Here is a 22954-nt window from a genome sequence, read left to right as displayed (position 1 = left end):
GTAATAAGAAACAACAGAGGATATAACCTTGGGATGCTGAAGAGTTTCCACCAACATGGATACAAATCATTGTGGAACAGTACTGTCAGTCACAATTTAATGTAGTATGGTGTTGGTTTGAGTCCCAGCTCTATCATTTTCTAGCTGTGTGACGAGTTAACTGTAATAATAATTTTGACACTGTTGTTATTGCTGCACAAAGTGGGAGTGTAACTTGGTCCTTGGTCTTGTGTTCCTGGAAACGAGATGAAAAATATCTTGAAATTAAAGGCCATGCTGCCAGCAAATAAAAGTATCCCGTATATCTTTATTGGAGTCAGCTTCTGAGTTTCTCTAATTCTGTTTGAGCCTAGGGGTTTTTCGTTTTTGTTGTTAATATTTTAACTGAGAAGTAGAAAATTGGTAGAGGAAGTTTAGACTCTAGTAAGCTGTGCCATTTATTTGGTATTAAATAATTTTCATGCATAAGCCAGGACCAATTTTTCAGAAATGTGTTGATACCCTAATAATTTCCCATAAGGAAGTAACATTTGTAGCACAACCACCATATAGGAAATTATTATTTTGAGCATTATGACTTGCTTTTTTATGATGTTTCCTATTCCTCTTCAAAAGACAAGTATTACAGGGAATTCTCTGGTGGTCCAGTGGTTAGGACTCTGTGTTCTCACTGCCAAGGGCTTGGTTCAATTCCTGGTCCAGGAACTAAGATCTCACAAGCCCCACAGTGGGGCCAAAAAAAAAAAAAAAGACAAGTATTATAGGTTCTGTGTTTGTTTTGTTATTTTTTTTAACTGGGAACAAAGCCCATACTGTTTCTGTTCGTTTAAGTTTTAGTGCATTGTAGATCCTTGGTAATATTTCAGAGACCCTATAACAGATTTATGTGATCCAAGGTGATATAGAGTACTTCTTATTTTTAACTTCCTAAAGAGAAGAATGATTGCGTTGGCTGAGCTAAATGATGAGGTGTTCTTTATTCAATTAACTTTTCTGGATTATTATCTCTAAAGGTTCCTTTCTTGAAATTATATGATTTTCATATGGGTGGCTAGGATCATTGCCGAGAAATACTAGTTTGAATCTAGGGAAAAGTATATTTCCAGTGTTCATTAACAGATATTAGAATTACATTTTAAAATTTACTTAAATGTGCTTAGTAGCAGTTGTAAACTTATAGGCCCTCTCATAGCAAAAGTAGACAGTGACAGACAGACACCTAATGGGAACGGAGGACTAAAAACCACGCTGTATAGTAGTTGGTTTTACATAAGTTGTATTATATATATGTTTTATGATATGTGTGTATTTTGTGTGTATATGTTTATATGTATGTCATATAATAAAAATGAAAATATAGCAATATGCTTTATTAACATTAAGATGTTAAGGAGAAACTGACTATCTTAATGGCTCATGAAGCATTTCCCCTGCTAAGTCCTCCTCCTTCCCCCATGGGTAACCACTCTTCTCAGTTTTGTATTTGTGCAAGTTTTTGAAACCTTAGGCCTGAAGCATTTATTTATTAATTTGGAAAGTTATGTAGCATTATTCAGAACACTTCTTTGCTTTTGTATTTCTTTGTATTTCTCCATCACGATGGAATACATTGAATGCCAGAATACCTTTATTCTTACATTCACTTCACCTTCTGTTCTCTTAGCCTTCCTATAAAATTTATTAAAGTCACCCAGCTTTCTTTTCATTAGAATTCCCTGACCAGGACCAGCAGAGTAGAGTGTAGATGGTTACATGTATCGTAATCATTTGGTGTTGCAGATAGTAGTTGTCTGTGCGTTTATGTGATTTTTGTTTTTGTACTCTACTGAGATAAGTGAGAAGTATGTTTAAGCTTGCCTTTTTTTTGTTTTGTTTAAAGGCAGAATATTTCTCTTAAAAGTTAATGAACTAAAGAAAAAACCAAACAATGTTTAGTACCATTCTTTACTTGGTACTTGGCCTTTCTTTATCTTCCTCTTCCCTCCATCTCAAATTGTAATCATTGTTGAGGTTGGAAAGTGTATAATTCCCTTTTGTTCAGGAATAAAATTTGCAAATTGTAACAGTTCCCCTCTACCCCAGTATTTCTGGGTTTTGTAACAGTTTGTTCTGCTGTTGAAAGCTTTGAGGTAATATGAATTTGACATTGCTTTGGGTATATAGTGGTGAGAATTAATCACTACTGCATTTTGAAAAGGAAAGAGTCACAGTAAGTATTTGTTCCTCTTTGAGTTATTTGTATGTGTATGTGCCATATATTTGTATACCTGTGTGAGGACAAAATTAAACTAATTTCAAGTTCTTAAGTGACTTTAGTGATTGGAAAGAGGTATTTAATTGACATCCCTGGAGACTGAAATCTTTTGTCTGTCCACAGGTTTTTATGGGACTGGATTCTCTGGATGAGAAAAAAGTTCACTCTTCAAGAGGGCCAGTAATTTGAGCCAGTTTGGATAGCTGCTGTAGAACTTGAAGTTGTTATTTTAGTGGTATAGATTTACTGATGTATATAGTGGCTTTAACATTCACTATATGTTATAGGATCCTGATGGAGAAAATGCTCGTAGGGCACTGCAACGAACAGGAGGATCATTTCCAGGAGGACATGTACCCGATATGGGATCGGGATTGATGAATTTACCACCTTCCATTCTCAATAATCCAAACATTCCTCCTGAGGTTATCAGTAATTTGCAGGCTGGTAGACTTGGTTCCACAATTTTTGTTGCTAATGTAAGTTTAAGCTTTACTCTAAAATTTTGCCATTCAGATATTTAGTTCTAATCATGAGATTATTAGATGAATGGGTTACAGGTTTATAAAATATTTTGCTTGTTTTTAACTAAAGTAAGCAAAACAGTAATTATTATAAACTCAAACCCAATTTGAGTCCATAAATACAAGGTTAGAGTGTTAACACAAGTATTTAGGATTTTTGAAAATAGAACTGTGGAATTTATAAACAAACAGTTCTTGATATTATGTACTATTATTGTATGTGATTTTAGTCATATTGGTAAGTGGATTTCTTTTAGATTTGATATTTGTGAATGTGCATGTTGTTGTTGGTTTGTCTTAAGCTTTTGAAAGTCAGTAATATCAATCATACTTTCCAAAATCTGAATTTCTGGCAGTAAAAATAGATGTGAAAGTTTCAAATGTACAAAACAGGACTGAGCAGCACTGAGAGGCTGTTTTGAGAATTTAAAAAAATCAAGGGTAAGGAACGACATAGATGTAGCTTACTGATCTTTAACAACTTAAGATGTTTCTATTTGATACTGTTGATACACTGTTTTACAAGAATTAGAATTCTTTATGTTCTTGAGAATTTAGAAATGATTTGTATTATTTTAAGTGGGGAGAGGGGTTAATAGGTGTGTAACTTTATATGATTTTATATTAAGCTTGACTTCAAAGTTGGTTGGAAGAAGCTAAAGGAAGTGTTCAGCATAGCTGGAACTGTAAAGCGGGCAGATATTAAAGAAGACAAAGATGGCAAGAGCAGAGGAATGGGCACAGTCACTTTTGAACAAGCAATTGAAGCAGTTCAAGCTATTTGTATCCTGATTTGCACTTTAGCGTTGTTTAATAAGGTTGAAGTTTGATACCATTTTGTGGGGATCATGGAATTTAAGGTTGCCTTACTTAGAAATGTGTATTAGAATTTGGTCTCCAGTGCATAAAACCTTTATTATGTCCAAGTACTAAAGTCACTCTTAAAACTTGAATTAGCCGTATTATACAGGCCTGGTATTAACTTTTTCCTACTTTCTCTTCCTACTACAACTAATTGTACACATGTTGTTGACAGTAATGTATCTCATTGTACATTAACATAGTCGCTTTAAATGATGCCTAGTTAGTTTTCTCTTTTCAGTAGTTGAATTAAAAGATATTTTATTTATAAAATAAAACTATAAAGCAAAGAATTGAAGCTTTTCTTTGAGTATGTGGAAGAGACTAATACAAATAAGTAAAATATTAAAAGATGTTGATTAAAATATTAGGGGTAGTTTGATGCAAAATATGATTATTAAAAATGTGTTTGTGTTCAAGTATAATTTCATAGTTGTCCTAACTGGCTTTCCTTGACTGAACCAACAGCTATGTTCAATGGGCAGTTTTTGTTTGATAGACCTATGCATGTGAAAATGGTGAGTTCCTATATATCACTTCAACTCTCCAACCTCAAATTTTATCTGCTTTCTTCTATGTTAGAGATCTTTTAAGTTATATATTAACCAAATAATAAACTTTTTTGCAATTAGGATGACAAGTCTGTCCCTCATGAAGACTACCGTTCACATGACAGTAAAACACCACAGTTACCACGTAAGTAAAGTTGTTATTAGAAGTAATACAGACTATTCTTTTTCAGTTTTGTTATATGCTAAACAAAACTGTTTTTGTGCTTGCATCCCTAGTTGCCCACCATTTGGTGTTTTGAGTTATGGAGCTAGTTTGTCATAATTGATTAGAAAGACTGAGAAGATAAATATGTGCCACTTTTTTTTTCTTTTTATAGTTTTTCCTGATTATAAAAGCAGTATATACTAAAAAGTTTGTTAAGGTCTTATGTGGGTGGGGGGAAAGTCTTTGTAATTTTATTATCCATAAATAACCTCCATTATAACATTTTTGTGAATTTGCTTCCAGTGTTTCCTTTTATTTTTCCCCCAATTATTTTTGTTAGTTGGAGGCTAATTACTTTACAATATTGTAGTGCTTTTTGCCATACATTGACATGAATCAGCCATGGATTTACATGTGTTCCCCATCCTGATCCCCACTCCCACCTCCCTCCCCATCCCATCCCACTGGGTCTTCCCAGTGCACCAGCCCTGAGCACTTGTCTCATGCATCCAACCTGGGCTGGTGATCTGTTTCACACTTGATAATATACATGTTTCAATGCTATTCTCTCAGATCATCCCACCCTCGCCTTCTCCCACAGAGTCCAAAAGTTTGTGCTATACATCTGTGTCTCTTTTTCTGTCCTGCATATAGGATTATCATTACCATCTTTTTAAATTCCATATATATGCGTTAGTATACTGTATTGGTGTTTATCTTTCTGGCTTACTTCACTCTGTATAATGGGCTCCAGTTTCATCCATCTCATTAGAACTGATTCAAATGTATTCTTTTTAATGGCTGAGTAATATTCCATTGTGTATATGTACCATAGCTTTCTTATCCACTCATCTGCTGATGGGCATCTAGGTTGCTTCCATGTCCTGGCTATTATAAACAGTGCTGTGATGAACATTGGGGTACACGTGTTTCTTTCAGATCTGGTTTCCTCAGTGTGTATGCCCAGGAGTGGGATTGCTCGGTCATATGGCAGTTCTATTTCCAGTTTTTTAAGGAATCTCCACACTGTTCTCCATAGTGGCTGTGCTAGTTTGCATTCCCACCAACAGTGTAAGAGGGTTCCCTTTTCTCCACACCCTCTCCAGCATTTATTGCTTGTAGACTTTTGGATAGGAGCCATCCTGACTGGCGTGTAATGGTACCTCATTGTGGTTTTGATTTGCACTTCTCTGATGATGAGTGATGTTGAGCATCTTTTCATGTGTTTGTTAGCCATCTGTATTTCTTCTTTGGAGAAATGTCTGTTTAGTCCTTTGGCCCATTTTTTGATTGGGTCATTTATTTTTCTGGAATTGAGCTGCAGGAGTTGCTTGTATATTTTTGAGATTAATCCTTTGTCTGTTTCTTCATTTGCTATTATTTTCTCCCAATCTGAAGGCTGTCTTTTCACTTTGCTTATAGTTTCCTTTGTTGTGCAAAAGCTTTTAAGTTTCATTAGGTCCCTTTTGTTTATTTTTGGTTTTCTTTGCAATATTCTGGGAGGTGGGTCATAGAGGATCTTGCTGTGATTTATGTCAGAGAGTGTTTTGCCTGTGTTCTTCTCTAGGAGTTTTATAGTTTCTGGTCTTACATTTAGATCTTTAATCCATTTTGAGTTTATTTTTGTGTATGGTGTTAGAAAGTGTTCTAGTTTCATTCTTTTACAAGTGGTTGACCAGTTTTCCCGGCACCACTTGTTAAAAAGGTTGTCTTTTTTCCATTGTATATTCTTGCCTCCTTTGTTGAAGATAAGGTGTCCATAGGTTCATGGATTTATCTCTGGGCTTTGTATTCTCTTCCATTGATCTATATTTCTGTCTTTGTGGCAGTACCATACTGTCTTGATGACTATGGCTTTGTAGTATAGTCTGAAGTCAGGCAGGTTGATTCCTCCAGTTCCATTCTTCATTTTCAAGATTACTTTGGCTATTCGAGGTTTTTTGTATTTCCATACAAATTGTGAAATTATTTGTTCTAGTTCTGTGAAGAATACTGTTGGTAGCTTGATAGGGATTGCATTGAAATCTATAGATTGCTTTGGGTGGTATAGTCATTTTCACAATATTGATTCTTCCAACTCATGAACATGGTATATTTCTCCATCTATTTGTGTCCTCTTTGATTTCTTTCATCAGTGTTTTATAGTTTTCTATGTATAGGTCTTTTGTTTCTTTAGGTAGATATACTCCTAAGTATTTTATTCTTTTTATTGCAATGATGAATGGTATTATTTCCTTAATTTCCCTTTCTGTTTTCTCATTGTTAGTGTATAGGAATGCAAGGGGTTTCTGTGTGTTAATTTTATCCAGTGTTTCCTTATATGTGTATTTTTTTTTGCATAGCTGAGAACTACCACATAAATAATTTTCTTTTTTTTTTTTTGTTTAGCATTAGAATGTAAGCACTATTCCTTGTTATAAATTCTTTCTAAAATTTTTTTATTGGCTATTAATCTATCATATGGATGCTCCATAACTATTTCAGTGTTACATGTATTTTAGGTATGTTAACTTTTTTTCCTTTAATCACCAACAGAGTTTTCCCTTTTTCTTTTTTTTTGTATACAAGTTTTTGGTATGTTTTTGGTTATTTCCTTAGGATAGATACCTTGAAGTAGATTTATAGGTTTTCAAGTGATCAGTATTATCAAATTATTTTCCAAAGGATTATAAAAGAACAATATAATATACTTAACACCTGTGTCTCAATGCTCAATCTTCAAAATGAGGATGCTTATGGTACCTACTTCATGGATTGGCATGAGTATTGTATGAGTTAATATATAATATATGTAAAGTGCATAGAATAGTTCTGGCATAATGTAGCTATCATAGACTATATTTGTTTTAGGTGATTTTTCTTTAAAATAACATTTTATGTATAAAGATTGTCCTTCCTTACCACCTCCCACTAGATAACCTTACCTAGAGGAAACAACTTGTAGATAAAATGATAAACACTGTATCCATATTTTAATAATTTGATTACATATTTATGCATCCATAAACATTATATGAAATTGTTTTGCTGGATTCAAAATTTGGTATGAGTGAAATTATATAGTTCATATTTTTCTGCAACTTTCTGTTTTTGGTTTAACATTGTTTTTGAGATTTCATGTGTATTGAAAAATTGTAGCTCTAATCCCTTCACTTCAGTTGCTAATGCCACATTTTGTAAACCTATGTGTGTGTGTGTGTTTTAGGTTATTCTAATTTTTCTGTTATAAGAAACAATAGTACTTTCAGGAGTATTTGTTTTCTTTCCCTGAGAATACTCTGTTCTCTCAACATTGGCTAGAACTTATTTGTAAAACTAGCCCTGGTGTATATTGTTTAGGGGAAGATTTTTACTTATTTACTTTATTTACTATTATTTATGTACTATTATTTACTATATTTACTGTTGCTTCTTGAGTCCATTGTGGTAATTTCTATTTTTCTGAGAATTTTACCATTTTTGTTCATTTTCATATTTGTTGGCATAAAATAGTCTCTTTCAATTTGTGCCACAGCTATAGTTCTGTCATTTTTAAATTCCAAAGGTTTGCAATTTCTCTGTTTTTCTTAGTCAGTTTTGCTTGGAGATTTGTCAATTTTATCAGTGCTTTTGAAGAAGTAAATTCCATTTTTTACATCTTAATTTATGCTCTTAGTTTTATTTCCTTTTCTATTTGTTTGGGTTTAGTCTCTTATTTTTGTCCTAACTCCTTAAGTTGAATATGTACTTTACTAATTTGCAGCCTCTTCTTTTTAATATAAGTAGTTATGACTATCAATTTGGCCACTATAAACAGGTTGTGCTAGAGTGTCTTTATTGTGATTTAATTTTTATTAAATTACCATTATGATTTCTTCCTAAGTCATCTATTTTTGAATTTTCAAATGTATAGGTTTTTTCTTACTCATTTCTAACTTAGTGTGGCTTATAGATGTATGATTATGATTCTTTGGAATTAATTAGTTAATTTGGACTTTTTATTGTGGCCTAATATATGATACATTTTAATAAATATTCCAGGTGTTCAGTATACTGTTCTATGTGTGTTGTGTGTGTGTGCATGTGCAGTTGCTCTATTGTGTCTGCCTCTTTGTGACCCCATGGGCTGTAGCCCTCCAGGCTCCTCTATCCATGGAATTTTCCAGTTAAGAATACTGCTGTGTTTGCCATTTCCTATTCCAGAGGATCTTCCCGACCCAGGGATGGAACCTGAGTCTCTTGGGTCTCCTGGATTGGCAAGTGAATTCTTTACCACTAGTGCCACCTGGAAAGCCCTGTGTCCATTAAGTCAAGTTTGTTAATCATTTAAATTACACCTTTGCTAGTAATTTTGTCTGCTTGTGCTATCAATTACTGAGATATATTTATGGTAAAATCCTGTGCTATTAAGGTGAATTTGTCTGCTTTTTCTTATTTTTACTTTATTTCAAAACTAATTCAGTAGATGCATACAAGTATAGAACTGATACATTTTCCTAGTCAGTTAAGATTTTATCGCTGTAGAGTGATTTCATATTTAGTAAATGCCTCTAAGTCTTTTGTCTAATAGTAATGTAGATACAACAGCTTTGTTTTGTTTATTCACTTTATAGATTTATTTGGTTTAATTTCTATTATCTTGTGTTTTATTAGTATTTTTCTGCTTTGTACAGATATTTACTTTATATTTCTTTTTCTCCTATCTTTCCCTTTCAGTGGTTATTCTGGATATTTTAATATGTTGATATAAAGTCTGAAGTTAATAGGATTATTCTCAAAAGCCGAATGACCTTTGAATTCTCTAATTTTAATCACTTTCCTACTGAATTATATGCTATTATTGCTTAATGTTTTAGTTATATATTTACTTTTTATCCAGTCACACAAAGTAGGCATTATTAGTACTTACTTATCTTATTATTTGCTTTCACAGATCATGGCACTATTATTTTCCCCCCTGAAGCATATATTTTAAAAGCTCTTTCAATGAGTATCTGTTGTTAGTAAATTCTCTCAATTTTGATTCATCTATAAATGTCTTCAAAGATGAAGTTATATAGTGTAAGGTAGTTATTTTCCCTCAGCACTTTTAAAATATTCCAGTCTTCTGGCTTCCATTATTGCTATTGAGTCAGCTGTCAGCTGAGTTGTCCTTTCTTTGTAGGTAAGCTGTGTTCTTCTTGTAGCCGATTTTAAGATCTTTGTCTTTGGCATATAGTTTTACTACAGTGAGGGTGTGGATTATCCTTTATTGGGCTTTCACAATTGAGAATTCAGTTTTTTAAAATAAATTCTGGAAAATTCTCAACTTAACATGTCTTTGAATATTGCCTGTTCTCCCTTTGTAGGGCAGTCCTTTTCTGCCCTTCCGTATCCCTCAGGGTGTCATCTGTTAAGATCCTGGCTTTGTAAAGTAAGGGCTTTCAATTTTCTTTTCCAGCATTGTTGTTGTTGTTGTGTTGTGTTAGTCGCTCAGTCGTGCCCGACTCTTTGTGACCCCATGGACTGCAGCCCACCAGGCTCCTCTGTCCATGAAATTTTCCAGGCAAGGATACTGGAGTAGGTTGCCATTTCCTTCTCCAGGGGATCTTCCCAACCCAGGGATTGAACCTGGGTCTCCTGTACTGCAGGCAGATTCTTTACCAACTAAGCTACAGGGATTGGAACTCTTTATTTAGATTAAAAATAATCCTTTATTATATCCATATTTTTTTCATATTTATTTTATATCTATTCTTCTCAAGATTTATGGTTTTATGTACTCTTTTCTTTTGAGATGTAGTATGAATTCATAGACTTTGACAGAATCAGTTTGTTGTTAATTATTTTTAACATCTTTATTCTTTCCTTTCTCCCTCCGCTTCCACTTCCTTTGCTGAAATTGTTGTAACTTGGCAAATGGAGGCTTTTTCATTTCTTTTGCCTCTGATATTCTTACTTTCTGGTAAGAATGGAATTTCCCAGATCCATGGTTTTTCTTTTTCTGAGACATGAATTTGGTCTACTTTCAAAGAGTCCTGGTTCCTTTTAGTGAAGAATGGTATCAGAGATGAAAATAAGAGTGTTGTGTGTAGACATGAGCATTGTTGATAGTTAGGTGTGCTATTGCTTTGAACCAGTTTTAGGGACTAAACTGAAAAAAGGTATTTCTTTTATCAGGTCACACTGATCTTTCCAATTTAACACAACATGCTTCTGTACTGTAAAAAAAAAAAAGAAGTATATAATATATGGTTTTCTTAACCCTTAGAACTTACTGATTGCTCCATTGACTAGAAGGAACTTTAAAACCAAACTCAGAGTTAGTAGAGTAAAACAGTTCCCACTGTCTTTAAGGTCATCAGATTATCTTCTTAGAGTCTATTTTCAGTGAACTTAAGTAGTTTAAGAGAAGGAAAAAGAATACTGGATTTAGAGACAGAAAACTTGAATTCTAGTGTTAGCTTAATCACATAGCATTTTGCAGGTAACTTAAGGTCTCAAAAATTACCTCATCTGTGCATAACAGATATGAAAACACTTAACATACCATATAAATATGTCAATGATAAAACTAGGTAATATAACATTTGCTTTATTCAATATTATGTTTACTTAGTTGTTGACTTTTTAGTTTCTTCTGAACTATCTAAAAGTAATTCCTAGATTTTAAGAGAAGGAAATGGCAACCCACTCCAGTATTCTTGCCTGGGAAATTCCAGGGACGGAGAAGCCTGGTAGGCTACGGTCCATGGGGTGGCAGAGTCGGACACGACTGAGCGACTTCACTTCACTCACAGATTCAATACCTACATATTTTAGATATATAGGTCATTTATAAAGTGATTCAGAATGCTCTTAGTATTTCGTTACTTTTTCAGTATGCATTTGACTGTGATATAAGATGAACCTGCTTCATAAAGCACTTCTCTTTAATAAATGATATTATAGTAAGGCCTCAGTGTGCTGTATTTCAATGAAAACAAGAACTGGTGCTCTTATTTACAAATCTGCAAACTTTTAGAAATACTACTACAAGCATATAGTTTTAACATTTTCAGTGGCAGTTGATCAAATATGAATTGATAATAATATCCTTATTTGTGTTTTAGGTGGTCTTGGAGGCATTGGAATGGGACTTGGTCCAGGTGGACAACCTATTAGTGCCAGCCAGTTGAACATAGGTGGTGTAATGGGAAATTTAGGTCCAAGTGGTAAGTATTCTAACTTTATTATTTCTTTTCAAATGATACATTTGCTAGATTGTAAAGCTTATACTTACAGTTTGTAATAATGTTGAAAGAACTCTAGTTTATAATTGAATATTTAAGATGTTACTTCAGTCTGAAAAAAGAATGAAACCTTAAGAGCAGAGAACATGAAAGAGATTGGGCAAAGGTCAGGAGGGTTCCTCTGAGGCCAGCCATGTTACAGTTAGCCTTTTAGTACTGTGGATTTTGAATTGTCAAAGGAGAATATCCAGTATTGTCTATGTCTTGTATATCATGGATATACTTTATTTGTGGAATGGGTGAAATACTACCATGTTGTAAGGAATTTAAATTTGAATATCTAGTTGGAAAGATAGCTTGTCAGATAGCTGTTTGACTCTTCACCTAGAGTAATCTACAGTTTATCTTTGAAAATTAATTTTTAAGCTTTTTGGTTTCAGAACCCTTTTATACTTTTAAAATTTGTTGAGGACTCCAAAGTGCTTTTGTGTATGTGGTTATATTTGTCGGTATATACTTTATTAGAAATTAAAAATTAGAACTTAAAAATTTGCATATTTAAAATAATAAATGTATTATGTGTTAACATAAATATAGATATAGTTTTTAAGAAAACAAAAATTAGAAGAGTGATATTTCGCCTTTTTGTGCATCTCTTTAATATTTGGCTTAATGCAAGATAATCATGTTCTTATATTTGCTTCTGAATTCAGTTCATTATAATGCCATCTATTGTGTAGTTTCTGGAAAATTCCACCTTATACTCAGGAGAAAGTGAGAGTAAAACAGTCAATATCTTAGTATTATTTGAATAATAAAATAGTTTTGACCTGTTGAGCTCTCAAAGGTTCCCATACCACATTTTGAGAATTGCTATTTTAATTGATGGACTAATAAATGCTCTCTGGTTCCTGTTTTTGTTGAGGTGCTATAGCTACAACGTAAATTGTGAGGTTAGTTAAAATAATCATTCTCATTTAAACAGGTGGAAATTTTCTCCTTTACGCTTAGGCGTTCTGCCCTCCTAAACACATAACTATTTTTTTTCTTTTTTACTGCTCCCTTAGCTGCTATGTTTAAAGGAGACCTGATTTCTCAATCTGCTGTAGTGATATTTGTGTGTGTGAACTGAAAAAAAATAATGAACTCTTGGCCAATCCTAGATATTCTCTAACCAAATGTGAGCATGACCAGTGAATTTTGTTTTCTTGACTAATGAATATTCACAGAGGCCTTTTTAAAGACTCTTGATTAGACAACTGCTATGGCATAGCACTTTAAACCATCCTGTCTGTGCCCTGCTGCTTCTCTAGTGTTCCACTGTGACTAGACCAGTATTATATCTATTGTGCTCTTGCATTTTGTCACTCTTTAGTCATTAAAATAAAGTTTATTGAAAGTAAATATTGTGTATTTCATTTGAGGTATGGGAATGGATGGTCCAGGTTTTGGTGGAATGAATAGAATTGGAGGAGGTATGTATAAGTATTTCTTTTCTTTTTTTTTTTTTGTATGTACCCATCACCATGTTAAGTGAATTAGAAATATGTTGAGAATTCTAAGGAAAACAAAACATGATTTACTATTGGCTCATGTCCTAAAGGCTGTGAGCAGAAATTGAGCCTGGTACATACTTAAGGGATATGGAAGGTGATGTGTTATGAAGCAGTTGCACAAGGGTAGGGTAGGTGAAGAGTTTTTACTGATGAGACTTAACATTTACAAAATGCACCATTCACCTATACAACTGACAGACACATCTCAAACTTAATCTTTATTTCATAGGAATTGGGTTTGGTGGCCTGGAAGCAATGAATAGCATGGGAGGATTTGGAGGAGTTGGTCGAATGGGAGGTAGGTAAATGTATATAGTGGGATATGTGTGGTACTTTTCATTTTCCTTATTATTAAAAATGTCCCCCCTTTACTTAGGGATGGATACCATAGGTATTTTCAGAGGATGTATGGGCACTAGGGGATAAGGACAGATATAGCAGGACTGGGATATATGTGGCATAGAAAGTAGGTTGGGTGAATCACGGACTTTCTGTATTGTGATTTTTGCTGTCTTTACAGTTTAGTTTCAATAAGTTCCTAAATCAATTACTGTTTATTGATAATACTTGAAAAAGGGTTAATTTGTTGCATAATCTTTTCAGAGCTATACCGTGGTGCGATGACTAGTAGCATGGAGAGAGATTTTGGACGTGGTGATATTGGAATAAATCGAGGCTTTGGAGATTCCTTTGGTAGACTTGGTAGGGCTGGCTGTTTACTTTTCCTTTTCTTTTTGCAGGTTATATTTTTAGAGCTTGGCTCTCTTTTTTATGAAAAAGTAGACATTTAAAATGTTTCATGCAGTTTATTACTGGAAGAAAAATACTTTACAGATTTTAATGTACTAGCTCTCTTTTTCAGTTACATATCTGAACCCTATTTCTAGAAGACTTTGTATTTTTCAGTTTTTTTACATCTTCTGAGAGCATGGTACTTTGGGAATTTTAAAGTATGATTATTAATTAGTATATTATCTTTCCATCCTTGTTTAGGCAGTGCAATGATTGGAGGGTTTGCAGGAAGAATAGGAGCTTCTAACATGGGTCCAGTAGGATCTGGAATAAGTAGGTTTAAATTTTACTAGAATTTTATAGTAATATTTGAGTACTTGCAAAAAACTTTGCAGGAGTAGTTATTGTAGTATAGTAATACTTTGTTCTTAAATGTTACTATGACTTGTAATTTAGAGAAACTTTGGTAGTTATTGAGCTTTACTGTTTGAAATTTCTAAACTAACTTTGAATTTTACTTCTTTGACATTTCTAAACACCAGAATATGTGTTTAATGTCACCCAATTCAAGAACATTTACTCCAACTAATGAATCTGGGGATTTTTCTAATCATGTGTCAGGAACAACATTAGCTTTAGCATCAATTTTGTTTCCTTTGTTATATTGGAGACTAGCTTATTTCATCTGTGAACAGCTTGTGTCTTCTGGTAAACATGGGTGAATTGCCTCAGATCTAACACTTCTTGAGACCTCCTGAGTTTGATGGCAAGATTGAAAGAGATGCTTATTTCCTCGCCTCTTAAATCTTTCCATGATAGAATCAAGAGTACCATTGTTGCAACCCTAGAGAATTCTAAATTTCTTCCCTCTGTTTCCACTACTACATTTTAGGACTTATATTAAGCCTTAACACAAGGCTTATAATTTTGACTCCTGCTGAACCATGTCTGTGTGAGCTCTCCATACTTTATTGACTTCCTTTAATTGATTGAAATCTTACAGATAGGAAACACAGTCTACTTGAACTGTTCTAAGAGTGAGTTTTAAAAAAATCTTGTCAGTGGAAGATACTCCATTGTACCTTGCTTCTCATTTTATTCTTTTCAACATCTTTTGTCAACCTTGGCCATTTTCCTGTTAAATATAATATCCCTATCTTCCTTTTTCACCTCAGTGTCTATACTTCTGTTCCCCTAATTTTATATTTGTTGTTAACAGAAAACCAATTTGAGGGTGATGTTAGTTTTTAGAATGGGGATACTAGAATAGCTATGAGAAACAAGGATACATTTGAGAAAGAGTAGAATTGGAATAAAGAGGATTCAACTTGAATATAGCAATCAAGTGGGTATGAGAGATACAAGCTAGATTCTCAGGCTCTGGCTAAAGGGATGTGATTCTGTTTTTTGTTATCTCTACAAGTTCTGTATAACATAGAGACTAAAAGTTAGGTTCTTTTGTTATTGGAAATTGAATTGATATGAAAAGAGAAATTATATGTGAGACAAGATACTGAGGTGAAAGGTAAGCTAGGAAGAGAATATCATGTAGGATAGTATGATGAGAGCAACAGTTGGTGTGTGAGTTGTAATTATTTCAATTTATCCTATATATCTGTTCTAATAATTACTAAACTTAGTAATATTAGAAAATGAAAATGAGGGAAAAAACTACTATAACATTAATGAATAAAGTATTAATAATTGGTAGAAAATTTATATTATGTTTTATGATACGAATATAACTTCATAGAAGTGTATATGTCTAATGTAGTTATACAGTGGCTAGAATAAACTGATTCAGTTAGCCATTAACATTCAACTAACCTAATATATACCAAATTAAAATTTGTTCCTTGGAAGATTGTTATATCACGTGTATGAAAATAATTTTATGTTTATATATTGTCTAATCACATAAATAAATTAATTTTTATCTCCCTTTCTTTCTCAAAAATGATTATCTCCCTCCTCTTTCTCTTCTTCTTTTTCCTTCTCCTTTTCCTTCTGCTTTTGAAACAAAAACACCAAACTCCCAAATCCTCCCTTCCCTTCTTGAAAATCCAGGTGGTGGAATGGGTGGCATGAACAGTGTGACTGGAGGAATGGGGATGGGACTGGATCGGATGAGTTCCAGCTTTGATAGAATGGGACCAGGTATAGGAGCTATACTGGAGAGAAGCATCGATATGGATCGAGGATTTTTATCGGGTCCGATGGGAAGCGGAATGAGAGACAGAATAGGCTCCAAAGGCAACCAGATATTTGTCAGAAATGTAAGCAACTAAATGTAAAGGATACTTAAAATTAATTTTTTCCTTGTATATCTGTTACTAATACCTTTTTTCATTCTAGCTGCCTTTTGACTTGACTTGGCAGAAACTAAAAGAGAAATTCAGTCAGTGTGGTAAGTATGCCAAACTGTAGATATATTGATATTGACTATGGAGGAAAAATTGATTTTAAACTTTAAAATACTGCTTAGATCATTACCTTTCCAGATGCTTATTCCTGAGTTAATTCCACTTCAAAGAAATGAATTATTTTGCTATCCTTTGACATAACAGCAGTGCATATTAGTACTAAATAACAAGATTTAGAGTAGAGTTTGTCATTGAGTAGAGTCTTTGTGGATAAAAAAGGTGCATATTGTATTACCTGATTTTTAAATGGTTACTATATCATCATTGGTTGCATTTAAAAGGATTTTTTTTTCCTGTGGGAAATATTAACGAGTGGTATTTTTTTTGTTTATGATGTAGTGCAGTGCATTGTCAGTATGACCCAATGAAATCCTGACTTCTAAGCGATATGGAGTTAATAGATGAGACCCATTCTGCACACTCTTGTCACTTGTACAACTCAGGTAGCTTAGGTGGTAGGTAGCATAGAACCCACTGTCTAGAATGCCTTAGACAGGTACATGCTGTTGGCCCTTCTGTTTCTTTTATAAACTGTTCTTGGCTATAATGATACTACCTGTACAACCGTAATATGTTCATTAGCTCTGTAGAAAATTAGGTGGTTTATTACTTTTAAAAGAGGGCCTTTTTTTGTCATGATCAGAGAATTAGTGCGAGTGGAGCAAAGTAACAGATTTCCTGCTAATATTTGTCTGCTCTTGAATGGTAACCCAGAGAGTATAGTCATTAATAGTAAGCTATGTAGGTGGCATATAATGATGAAAAATGACTAAGTAAAAGTGATACATTCAGCCTTTGAGAGTTAATGTAAAGTTAAGAGTATTTGGACTATTAATTTTTAGAGATCGTGAAGGGGATAAGTTTTAGTGTTCTCCTGTAAAAATAGCCTTTGTCGCCACTAATCACAGTGATAGTGATCTTTTGGAAGCTATTATCTGAGAGTACTTTATACTGAACTTTCTTATAATAATCTGTTCACATGTTTTCTTCCCTCCCAGATGGAGGCTCTTGAGGGCAAGAACCATTATCTTTTTATTCTAGCACCCTTCATTGCTTCTGTACATTTAGTAGGGGTTTATTAAATGTTTATCAATGAGTTAAGCATTCTGAAAAGATCTTCGTTCATTTATTTGCTTATTTAGTCATTAATTAAATCTCCAAATACTATATTTTTGGCAGTCTGCTTGTCATTAGGATTACAAAGAGGAAGAAAGTAAGATATTACCACTGCCCTCAAAGAACATACAATATGAATCTGTCTATAATGTTCTAGTGGCTCCTTTTAGTTGACTATCCTCTTATTTATATTTATTTAGTTTACTCAAAGAAGAGAAGCATAATTTTTCTTGATAAAAAAGTTGTAAATAAGTCAGGTAGTAGTAATAGTTGCTACTAAGAGAAAGCAGAATTATGAAGTTGTTTTGAGGTATTAGTAGTCTTTGTAGGAGTAAGAAGATCTGCCAGAATGAGTAAGCAGCTAGCCATGAATACCATAGACTACAGGGAAGTGAACATATCAGGGCCTTAGTGAAATGCATCAAATGAGGGAGCAGTAGCAGTAAGTATAGATAACCCCTGCTATTGTAGTTTGAGTGAAAAGAAAAAAAATCTCCAAATATCATATGATTAAGTAGAAGTGAAACAAGATAAAGAACAAATGGGACAAATAGTGACATTAATGGAAGTGTGACCAATATTTAATTGACTCTTCTTTGTCATATGTAGGTAGATTTCCTTTCGAGATCAGACATTGTAGCAAGTTTGAGGTCTTTGGTGGGCTTCTATACTTGCCCCTGGCATTGTTTTGACAGGAGGACATCATCAACTCAAAAACATATTTTAAAAGGAAAAACCTAGTACCCAAATCTACACTTAAAAATCTGTGCAACATTTTAGCTAATAAAATAAAGTGGTTAACTTTGTTATTTTAGCTCTAGTCTTACGTCCCTTGTTGATCAGTCTGTGTTATGTCATGAAAGTAATGATTTTTTTTTTGTTTTCTCAATTGTAAAATCTTCTGACTTTTAGATTTATATTAAGGTAATACAAGTAATTTCCTACCATTTTCCTATTTTAAACTTGAACTTAGATCAGTGGAAAGGAAAATAAGTTATGGTAATATAGAATTAAGTGTCCAGCTATTGACAACTATGCAAGTTATTTATTTGGCTTGTATGAACTGAGCAATTTTCTGCCACATCACTTTATTTATTTACTTTTAAATCTGAAGAATTTTTCTTTCTTAGAATGAGAAGTTTGTTTTTCATCTGCTCCGAGCCATTAGTGGCCCTTTCCATAGTGTAAGTCAGTGTTTTGCTTTTTGTTAACCCACTGGGCCCAAGGTAAGTTAAGTATATTCTCTTGGTTACTTAGTAAGAGTCTAGTGGTACTCCATGCTCTCTGCTAAAATAGTAACTGTCAGTAAATGACCCATCAGCAAGCCCTGTGATCATTAAATGTCTATAGTGGTTAATTTTCCTTAATGAGGCAGTTACAAAGGCTGAGAAAAGGTAGTATGAATTATATAACCCTCAGTACAACACTTCCTCAGCAGTTATAATACAGGAAAAAAAATCTGTTCAGATCTCCAAATATAACAAGATGAGAAGTTAAGTGAGAATAGTAAAGTAGATCTTCCTTTATTCTGCTCAGTGTAATTCCTCAGAATATGCATTTTTAAGAAGGCAGAGTATAATATAAGTGAACCATTTAGAGTTGGATCCCACATTGGTTTAGGTTATGCTAACGAGGTCAAATAGGCATAGCCTATCAAACTTTGTATAGCCTATACCCTTTAACTGCACTCAGTGGCTTAGTATGATGCAGGACCATAGCATTGCAGTGCAAGGAAAGTCCATTCTTAACTATTCCTGCTCTAAACTGTAACAAATGTAACATTGCTCTACAGATTTCCATAATCTAAGTTTCCACAAAGTTTTCTACATCAGTTAGAAGATCTGTTAACTGCACTGGAAATGGAGACTTGTGGTAGATTTTATTTACTAAAACACATGCTGCTTCCCTTGTGGCTCAGCTGGTAAAGAATCCGGAGACAATGCAGGAGACCTGGGTTTGATCCCTGGGTTGGGAAGATCCCCTGGAGAAGGGAAAGGCTACCCAATCCAGTTTTCTGGCCTGGAGATTCCCATGGACTATCCATGGGGTCACAAAGAGTCAGACACGACTGAGCAGCTTTCACATGCTGCATCAAGCATGACTTAGTGTACTCAAGATTCACTTAAGAGTAAAAATAATGCAGTATGAGTAGAAACACAATATGAAGAACATTCACAGATAATTACTTTCTATTGTTTGTAAAGAAATCTTAAAACTGTTTTTTGTCTCCTATTTCATAATTGTAGTTTCTTGTAGAATATCTTGATTTGCATTTTTTCTCCCATGGTTATGTTACAGTTATACTTTGGAAGTAGATTTTATTAAACTATTTATTTATTTATACTTTAACTTGGCCTGTTTTTGGATATGCTTTTCCATCATTTTCCAGAGTATACCCCACAAGATTAGTTAATAGACTGAGTTAAATAAAGTAGAAAGATTTCTTTTATTGCAAGGAAGTCATTTTTGTAGTTAGGGTATGTAACAGCAGTATCTTTGATCATTGTAATACTGATTTCTCATTTCATACTCTTTTGTCCTATTTGTTGTTGTTCAGTAGCTCAGTTGTGTCCAATTCTTTGCAACCCCATGAACTGCAGCTTGCCAGGCTTCCCTGTCCTTCACCGTCTCCTGGAGCTTGCTCAAACTCATGTCCATTGAGTCAGTGATGCCATCCAACCATCTCGTTCTTGTCATCCCCTTCTCCTCCTGCGTCAGTCTTTCCCAGCATCAGGGTCTTATTTAATGAGTTGGTTCTTAGCATCAGGTGGCCAAAGTATTGGAGCTTCAGCTTCAACATCAGCCCTTCCAGTGAATATGCAGGGTTGATTTCCTTTAGGATTGACTGGTTTGATCTCCTTGCAGTCCAAGGGACTCTCAAGGGTCTTCTTTAGTACCATAGTTCTAAAGCATCGGTTTGTCCTATACTGTTGCTGAAATAGCAGTACTATTTTATTTTTCTTGAAATCATCTAAGATCAGTAGATTTTAAAGTCATTTAGGAGTCCTCAGAGCATGGAGAAAGCCAGGGAAATCTGATATTAATCACTTAAAGCTAAACTTCTTTCTCCTCAATTATTTATCTTTAGAAAAGAAAATATCTCTATTGGTGTTTTTATGGAATTAAGAAACTTGGAAAACAGAACTTTCCAGTTCTATGCCTAGGAGCTTTTTAGGTCAGTCTAACCGTGAAACAAGTATCTATAAGTCATTTTTTCTATAAGCCTGAGTGTCCAGAATGTAAGAAAGTTCAGTTATCTTAGCTGATAGACCTTGTCAGCTGAACAGCCTTGCGATCATTGTGAAGTCATGAATTTTTAGGTCTGAATCACGATTCCTAAACAGAGGGAAAATTTAAGAGGAAAAAATGGAGAAACTTGTCCTGGGAGATTAACAGATTTTTGCAAGAGATAATTACATATTTTCCTTTGAAGTTATGAAGATTTCTTGCTTGAGTGAACCTCAGTATTACTGTTAAACCTATGGTAGGATACTTATGTTAAGAAAAACCCTAAATTTTTAGGTAAATTTAGGATAATGAGGAACCTTTAACCTTAAAAGCTCTTGAATGTTCTCCACAGTCCTCTTCAAAATCACTGAAAAATGCTGCCATTTACTAAGATGTGCTTTAATTAAACTTGCTTGTTTTCAGGTCCCAGCATTTGAGATACTAAGAGGACTCTGGAAATTGCTCTGCATTTATCTTTAAAGCTTTTTTAAAAATATAGTTTTTTATTTTGTTTTATGATGTAAAATGTTTCATTTTATGATATTTATTAGAAAATCTGATTTCTGTGTATGTTTTTTTACTACTTTCTTCCAGTTTCATTGAGATATAATTGACATACAGCACTGTATAAGTTTAAGGTGTACAGCATAAATGGTTTGACTTACGCATGTAAAATGATTATTACAAGAAGCTCAGTGAACACTCATCATCTCATAGACACAAATTAAAGAAACAGAAAACAAATTTTCCTTGGGATTTAGGATTTTTTCTGAGGATTTATTCTTAACAGCTTTCATATATAGCATATAGTAGTGTTAATTATATTTATCATGTTGTACATTACATCTCTAGTACTTACTTATCTTATAACTGGAAGTTTGTACCTTTTGACTGCCTTCTTCTAATTCCCCCTCTCCAGCCCTCTCCCTGCCTCTGACAACTACAAATCTGACCTTTTTTTTTTTTTCTGAGTTTGTTTCTTTGCTTTTGAAATATAATTAATCTACAACCTCATGTTAGTTCCTGTTACACAACCTAGTTACTTGATATTTCCCTACTTTTTAGATGATCATCTCGATAAAGTCTAGTTACAATATACCACCATAAAAAGATGCTAGTTATTGACTATGTTCCCCATGTAGTATGTTTCATACCCATGATTCATTTATTTTGTGATTGGAAGTTTGTACCTCTTAATCTTCCACTCAGACAACCTTACCTGTTCTCTGTACAACTGTTTCTATCTTTTGTTTATTTGTTTTTTAGATTCCATATATAAATGAAATTGTACAATATTTATCTTTCTATATCTGGCTTATTTCACTTAGCATAATAACCTCTAGGTTCATCCATGCTGTTGCAGATGACAAGATTTCATTCTTTTTTTATGGAGTTTGTAGTTTGTTTCTGTATCTTGGCTGTTGTAAATAATGCTGCCATGAACAAAGGGGTGCACATATCTTTCCTAGTGTTTTTGTTTTCTTTGGATAAATATCCAGGAGTAGAATTGTTGGATCATATCATATAGTATTGCTGTTTTTAATTTCTTGGAGAATCTCCATATTGTTTTCTATAGTTGTAAATGTAAACAACAATTTACATTCCTACTAAGGGTGCACAGTGGTGGTTTGATTTTTACCAGTTGTAGGTTAAAAATTGCTTGGATGAACTTTAACCATTGTAATATAATTTCTCTGGAAATTAGTCTGTTTTGGAACTTTCAGAAGGGCCTTCCCTGGTGGCTCAGTGGTAAAGAATCCTCCTGCCAATGTTGAGAACCAAGGGTTCAATCCCTGGGTCAGGAAGATCCCCTGAAGAAGGAAATGGCAACCCACTCCAGGATAATTGCCTGGGAAAACCATGGACAGAGGAGCTGGGTGGGCTATGGTCAATGGGATCACAAAGAGTCAGATTGGACTTAGCGACTAAACAACAGATAACTTTTAGAACACAGTTAAAAGACTGCCTAACCTGGGTTACAGGTCATGGTTTTGGCTCAGTGTGATATAATGAATAGTTAATAAAACTTGAACCATTTAATTAGCATTAAGTAGATGAGTAACTATTGGTTTAAAAAAAAATGCAGTAATGGGGCAAGGTGGTGATGGATGAATAAACAAAAGTAAAAAATAGTCCAGGATGTTGTAGAAATCATTCAGATCAAACTTTAAACATGAAAAAAATCTTACTCATGCACTCAGATTAAAAATTCATCCCATCACGTGGAAAGGGCTTATGCAATTTTTTGATAAGCCCTTTTCTTTTACCTTCCTCCCTTTTCCTTTTTTTTTTTTTTCCCTTTATAGAACTAAATATGTCTGGCTCTTTGATTTTATTGCCAGACTAAAGTTAG

The 22954-nt window shown here is 33.8% G+C and overlaps 1 protein-coding gene across 3 annotated transcripts in view; it reads left to right on the top strand.

The window, feature by feature from the left end:
• The window catches only part of MYEF2 (myelin expression factor 2), a 38314-nt gene that overhangs the window by 9452 nt on the left and 5908 nt on the right, over nucleotides 1–22954 (top strand). The window contains exons 6-16 of one of the 3 annotated variants that reach the window (XM_043919386.1): nucleotides 2542–2733; nucleotides 3408–3561; nucleotides 4108–4157; nucleotides 4272–4335; nucleotides 11427–11528; nucleotides 12971–13021; nucleotides 13332–13400; nucleotides 13706–13804; nucleotides 14096–14167; nucleotides 15902–16110; nucleotides 16190–16241. In XM_043919386.1, the coding sequence (XP_043775321.1) occupies nucleotides 2542–2733; nucleotides 3408–3561; nucleotides 4108–4157; nucleotides 4272–4335; nucleotides 11427–11528; nucleotides 12971–13021; nucleotides 13332–13400; nucleotides 13706–13804; nucleotides 14096–14167; nucleotides 15902–16110; nucleotides 16190–16241 (1114 nt within the window). The remainder of the gene's footprint in view (nucleotides 1–2541; nucleotides 2734–3407; nucleotides 3562–4107; nucleotides 4158–4271; nucleotides 4336–11426; nucleotides 11529–12970; nucleotides 13022–13331; nucleotides 13401–13705; nucleotides 13805–14095; nucleotides 14168–15901; nucleotides 16111–16189; nucleotides 16242–22954) is intronic. The other 2 variants (XM_043919387.1, XM_043919388.1) reach the window with 2 other exon arrangements.

The sequence above is a fragment of the Cervus elaphus genome, chromosome 12, assembly GCF_910594005.1.
Source record: "Cervus elaphus chromosome 12, mCerEla1.1, whole genome shotgun sequence".
Classification (NCBI taxonomy): domain Eukaryota; kingdom Metazoa; phylum Chordata; class Mammalia; order Artiodactyla; family Cervidae; genus Cervus; species Cervus elaphus.
This window is presented reverse-complemented; position numbering and strand designations above follow the sequence as displayed.